Source organism: Xylaria bambusicola (genome assembly GCF_022495145.1).
Source record: "Xylaria bambusicola strain CBS 139988 unplaced genomic scaffold F5B22scaffold_19, whole genome shotgun sequence".
Taxonomy (NCBI): Eukaryota; Fungi; Ascomycota; class Sordariomycetes; order Xylariales; family Xylariaceae; genus Xylaria; species Xylaria bambusicola.
Genome location: NW_025953572.1, coordinates 366,078 through 372,349, shown reverse-complemented (window position 1 = coordinate 372,349; position 6,272 = coordinate 366,078). Strand labels below are relative to the sequence as shown.

General features: G+C 48.9%; 2 protein-coding genes across 2 annotated transcripts; one reads left to right on the top strand and one right to left on the bottom strand.

Annotated features, from left to right (window-relative positions):
* The first annotated feature begins 213 nt into the window (after positions 1-213).
* Positions 214-2,518, top strand: F5B22DRAFT_605766 (cytochrome P450). Its single transcript, XM_047974879.1, has 4 exons — positions 214-443; positions 518-577; positions 630-1,232; positions 1,296-2,518. The coding sequence occupies exons 1-4, from the start codon at positions 242-244 to the stop codon at positions 1,985-1,987; spliced, it is 1,557 nt and encodes a 518-aa protein (XP_047831093.1). The 5' UTR covers positions 214-241; the 3' UTR covers positions 1,988-2,518.
* Positions 2,519-3,703: 1,185 nt separating this feature from the next.
* On the bottom strand, positions 3,704-5,936 carry F5B22DRAFT_605765 (thiamine diphosphate-binding protein). Its single transcript, XM_047974878.1, has one exon. The coding sequence runs from the start codon at positions 5,483-5,485 to the stop codon at positions 3,767-3,769; it is 1,719 nt and encodes a 572-aa protein (XP_047831092.1). The 5' UTR covers positions 5,486-5,936; the 3' UTR covers positions 3,704-3,766.
* Between the last annotated feature and the right edge of the window lie 336 nt (positions 5,937-6,272).

Below are 6,272 nucleotides of genomic sequence, written 5' to 3'. Positions count from 1 at the left end.
CACCAACAATGCACCATGCCCGCATTATTCCCCTCCATACATGTTTCACCCATTAGTTTGGCGAATATAAACATGTTTTGCTGTCGGGTCTCGACCGAGAGTCTTCTCTTCAACACCTTTTCGCATCGTGAAACATTATTCAGCTTCTTATCTACTCGTTTATTATTTGTATGATGCTTATCTTAGCCTTGTTACCCGGAGCAGCCATTTACGCCAGCTATTTGTTGGTTCTCTATGTAAGATGCTGAACACGAACTATACGTATGCCTACGTTAATCAACCTGTTCGGCAGTGTCTGGCGGTTGCTAGCTATAGGCTACTGCTTCATCCCCTCTGTAGCTACCCAGGGCCGTTTCTTGCAAAGATCACGCAAGCCTATGCTGGGTATTATGTGGTACGCAAACGGGATCACCTGGAAGTTTATGAGCACCACAACCAATATGGCAAGCGACCCCCTTATTCCCTTCATGTGCAACCACCCATTCATGTTACTATACAGCTCTGACAACTCGTATAGGGCCCGTAGTCAGGGTAGGGCCAAATAGACTATGTTTTAACACGGTTACCGCTTTCCGAGGTAGGCACTAGTGCACGATCACATTATGAGCTACATTCACTGATGTTAGCAGATATATACCAGAATGAACGCATCACCAAGGCCTCGGGATATACAGCTGGGGCATTGAATAACGCCCCGAACCTTTTCTACATTATAGACAACAAACCGCACCGCCATAAGCGAAATATAATGGCCCAGGCTCTTTCTGACCGCTCTCTACACACCTTTGAGCCAGTTATATTAGATAAGCTTGACACGACTCTGAGACAAATTCTACACGCATCTAGAACATCTACCCCTACTGATATGACCGAAAAATTGAGACAGCTTGGCCTTGATATCGTTGGCCGGCTAGCTTTCGGCTATGACCTAGACGTACAGACCAAGCAGGAGAATCGCCCCATGATAGATGGCATGTCCTTTGGCAATTTCCGCTTCAATGTGTACTTAAACATCCCTTGTCTTGCAGCTGCATGTCTAAGGATTATTGAGAAGCTGGTGGGCGTAGGTCCGCGGAAGAAGTTTTTCGCAAGAGTGAAGAAGATGATTGTCAGTCGAATGGCCCAAGACAAGGACGCACAGCATGACTTATACTCTATTGCAGCTGATGCATATGGGGATTTGAGCCCTGGAAGTGGGTTTTGGAACGATGCTCTGCTCTTCATCGCCGCCGGTATGTAACAATATAATATCGGCCCCCCTTGTTATTGGCATGTGGTCGCTAACGAGAGATTAGGTGGTGACACAACGTCTAGCGCCGTATGCAGCACCTTGTTCTACCTAACACATTATCCTGACTGCTATCAAAGCCTTGCCCAAGAAATTCGATCGACATTTAGGAGTGGGAGGGAAATTAAGACCGGATCTCAACTTGCTAGTTGTCAATATCTTCGAGCATGTATAGACGAGTCACTGCGCATGTCGCCTCCTATAGTGACCACGACCTGGCGCGAGCAGATCCGTGGCACCAACGTGTCGGAGCCGCTGATCGTGGACGGGCACGTCATTCCTCCGGGCACTTTTGTTGGCGTGAATCTATATGCCCTTCATCATAATGAAGAATACTTCCCGGATTCATTTACATACAAGCCAGAACGCTGGATCAAGGTAGACACCGGGGCACCGGGAGAGACGCCTAAGCAAAGCCATAGAGCCGCCTTTGCTCCTTTCTCGGCAGGGTCCCGTTCCTGTCTGGGAAAAAGCATGGCGTACCTGGAATTGAGCCTAGTTGTGGCAAAGATAATGTGGTACTTCGACTTTGAGCGTGCACCTGGGAAGCTGGGGGAGATTGGCGGGGGAACTGTTGGCGCCACCAATGGCCGAGGACGGCCAGACGAGTATCAGGTAGATGATATTTTCATTTCGCAACATCGAGGTCCGTACTTGGTTTTTGTCCCGCGTGGAGACACATGTATGGACTTGGAGTGAACTCCACTACACACGGATCAAGCCGGCCGGAAGAAGTATGGGTAATCAAAGCTCGCTGGGATTCAACATCTCAGACTGGGTGGCTTTATTTGCTTTTACCCCTGGGAGAGTGACCTGGAAGTTTATCGAGCTAGGCATTTTTCAAATTTCCCAAGTATAGTACCGCGTCTCCGGGTTTGATTGGTCTTACATGTCTGCTCAGTGTTGTGTTCACTGCATATGATCCTATCCGCTTTCCTGACTGAGACCTTGTGAGGAAGGCGATAGTCCCTTGGTAGTTACCATAGCAACAATTGAGTTATCAAATATATCTCTGCTATCACGGCATGAGAGTACATTGTCACCAACAACACCTAAACAAACTCCAAATTCTCAAACTTCAGACACGAAAACCACGTCTCGACCCCACAGGCGATACCAAATGAGGATTCCGTCTGCAGCAGTCTGCCGTCTTAGACCTGCAACAGTCTGCCCCTTTCCCACATGTCCCATCAGCCTCTCCCCGACAACCACTGAAACACAAGTTACTCCCAATCGCTGATAAAGAAGGATTTAAAAGATACCATCTTACCAGTCATGCTCAATAGGACTAACAGGTCTACCGGCCGCGCTCGCGATATTACCGGAATGTACGGAAGTGCCAGCAAGCGAGATGCTGTTCACACGCGGGGAATTACTACGACGGAGGGCTCCTCGGCGTTGGAGAGAGGATGTAGGGCTCGTGTTATCGCTGCTCTGGTCCTGATCTCTGTTGCAGAACACCAATCGAATTAGCAAAGGAGTAGTGCAAATCGGTAAGCAGAAAAGTGAACATAACGAAGACGTACTCTAAGCTGGCATACGTCGCTGGACTTTCGCCTTGGCTCGCGGGACTCCAGCTATTTCCTGAGGATACACCTTCTCTCATAAGGTCACTAGTCTCTGTTAGCTTACATTGTACTTATGTCATGTAAGCTTTGCTTAGGGGCGTTACTTACGGTTCGATAGAGTATATAGCCCCGCTTGGATCTACGAGTGGCCATCTTGCCCCTGCCGTGTCTGAATTTTCTTGGGAAGTCTCATGACGAGATCCTTGAGTCCCAAGGTTAATTGGAGCTGGTCTTGGTTTAGCGTTGTCAGAGCAGAAAGGAGTTGCCCCGGATACATGGGTAGGGGCACGAGGAGGCGGATTAGCCTCGTTCTCGTTTCGAAGTCGGTTGCCGACATTGGTGCCTTTAGAAGAGGGTCGGCGGTAGGGTAGGTATCTTTGACCGCTATTATAGGTACCAGAACTAGACATGGTCTGCTGAAGTTGAATAAAAGCTGAATATAGCCAAGAGTTGTAAAGTACAGAGTAACGAAGTTGTTAAGTAAAAGAGTGAGAAGAGAATGCAACAGCGCAGGAACAGTAATATATACCTTGAAGTTTCCCGTCACAAGAGAGCAAACAAACCTCCAACGAAGGGAGCTGATTTGACCGTTACCGCGCGGCATCGTGAGAACATCAGGTACGACGCAGTGTTTCCAATCCCGATCAATCTCAGCGATAGACTTCAGTGTACAATAAAGGATATCCGCGACTGTGACACCTGCGAGGGACGGACAAAGAGAAGTCATCAGAGTCTCACTCTGGCTGGGGCGACACAACTGATAACTACGTCGCACATCGGGAGACCATACAAGGCAGCACAATAAAGCTGCTGCCCATATAATCAATGGTCGTAGCAAGTAAGAATACACGATGGCAAAGAATTAATACCCCTTTACTATTAACAGACGTTAATTACCTATGTATAGCATCTATATCTGTTTCTTGAGCTGATTCTGAAGGAGCCACGCCAGCGGTCCTTCGGGCACGTCCTCGCGATCCATAATGACTTCAACCATCTTGAATCCCTTAGCCTTCGTGAACTGCTCAGTCTCCAATAAGTCGTGCAATTCTCCAAGCGTTTCAACCTTTGCCGTAAACGTGTCCTCCTTGGCGCCAAAGAATGCAGGCGCTTGCAGGTATCTCCAAGTCGCTATGTCATTGTATCCTTGCTTCAACCCGTGAATAACTCTCTCGATCGTGTACCCATCGTTGTTGATCAGAACTACAGTGACATTGAGATTATGGCGGATAATGGTTCCTAATTCTTGTGCGCTCATCTGGAAACTGCCGTCGCCAATGAAGAGTATTGTGCGAGCACTCTTTATACCATTGTAACCAGAAGCTATCATTTCGCGCTGCGCTAGGGCGGCACCTTGCGCGGCGCCTACCATATACCCGATTGAGAGCCAGGTGACTGGCACAAAGGTGCGTGCGTGCTTCGGGAGGGGCATGTCTCGGCAACCATGACCCGCACTGCCTGTTTCACCAAGAATTATGTCTCCCTTTTGTAGTAATTTTGAAGTCATGGGCCAGAATAAGGCCTGCGTGATGGGTTGGTCTTTTAGCGCATCGGAGTAGCTCTTAGGTTGAGGACGTGATAAATCGGTAGATGGTGTGTAAGTCTTCATTTTCAATCGATCTAACTTCTCAAGAAGCTGTGTTATAGCGAGGCGGGCGGGTATATCTCTGTAGATCTTGTCACCGATTCTGATTTCGGTATGAGAGATGGAGATGCTAGCTTTTGGTTTCGGCACGCTCGTTTTGACGTAGCTATTCGTCGTGCTAGTATGAGGTCCAAAGAACAGGACGAGGTCTGAGGACTGGACAAATTCATGAACGGCAGGTGTATCAAAGCGGCCTCGATAGATACCATGCACGTTGGGCGTTGTTTCATCGAGCAAGCCCCAGCCGAAGCCTGTTGTCCAGCTGGGCCATTTGGTTACTTCCACCAAACGCTGTACCAGTTCAACAATACCACAGGATCTGGTTTCTCCGTCGACCAGAATGGTCGGCGCCTCGGCCTCATAAATCCTTTCTAATACTTTGCCTATTATCTCATCGCTATAAGCGGTGGGTTGCACTAAAGTAGTGTACAGTGCTGTCTGCAACGAATGTGTCTGTATAGGTACGGAAACCATATCCACGGGGACCTGGATATACACGGGCCGACTGTGTATCACACATTGCCGCAAGGCGTGGTCGATCAGCTCGGGACTTGTGCGGGGGTCCTTGAGGTCTACCTGCGCGACGGTGACGGGGACAGCCATTTGGGCGAAACGGCCAAATTCGCCGTCATTGAAGGTGTGATGAACCTGGCGCCGCTCGTCTTGGGTGGGGCGGTCCGGGGTTCCGACGATATGCACGACAGCTGCGCGCTCAGCATAGGCGCCGGCTATGGCATTGATGGCAGAGAGTTCGCCGACGCCGAAGGTGGTGATGAGGGCGCTGTATCCTTTGATACGGGCATATCCGTCGGCTGCGTAGCCGGCATTCAGTTCGTTTGCATTGCCAACCCACGTCAAACCGGCAGGCTCGACGTAATCCAATAGAGTGAGATTGAAATCGCCAGGTACGCCGTGGACAGCGCCGATCCCGAGCTGCTTGAGCCGGGCGAAGAGATATTCCGCAAGCTTCATAGTATCTGGCATTATGCGATTATAATAATAATATTGCAATCAGGCTATGGCTGTTTTGGGTGCAGGGGTCGGAAAGCAAAGATGACATTCGCGAGCCTCAGGTAGATACCAGAGACGCTGGCTAAGCTACCAAGTACGAGCCGCAATGCTATTGTTGGGGTTGACGTTTCAATGGAAGATGACCGATATGCGCATTGATGTAGAGATGGGTATATCTACGTAAGATGTACACGATGTACATGATGTGTACTTTATAGAGGCAAGCTCTCAAGTTACCCAGTTCCACACGCTTGAAAGGGGAAGTTAATACCGACACGTGCCTTGTCTAGCCGCGCTCTCCCGCCGTCATCGGGTCCCAAAAATCTGGGGAAACTACGCCAACCGAGGTAGTCAGGTATGAGGTATGTAGTTGCTGACTTCGCCGAGTTTCAGGACTTGCACTTATACGTCAGTTAAATACCAGGTAAATGGTGAGATAAATATAAACTTACTTATACACCCGTATTTGTCAGGTTGAATCTGCAGACAAGTTGATGATGTCAGGTACCGAAGAGTTGGCACTCTCCTGTCGCCTATCCGCCCCATCTCAGGGACCCCCTCTTCGGGTATCAGGCCAATGCGGGGTAGATAAGGACCATAAGGCAATTGGAAACCAATCAAGTCAGAACAGAGACAAAGACTCCATGATAGGTAAATAATACCTAGGTATCAGTTTTGGAGATATTGTCGATATTATAACAACTTATATGACATTCGATCATCTAGTGCGACAATCTCTGCAAGATAGTCAACAGGAGGC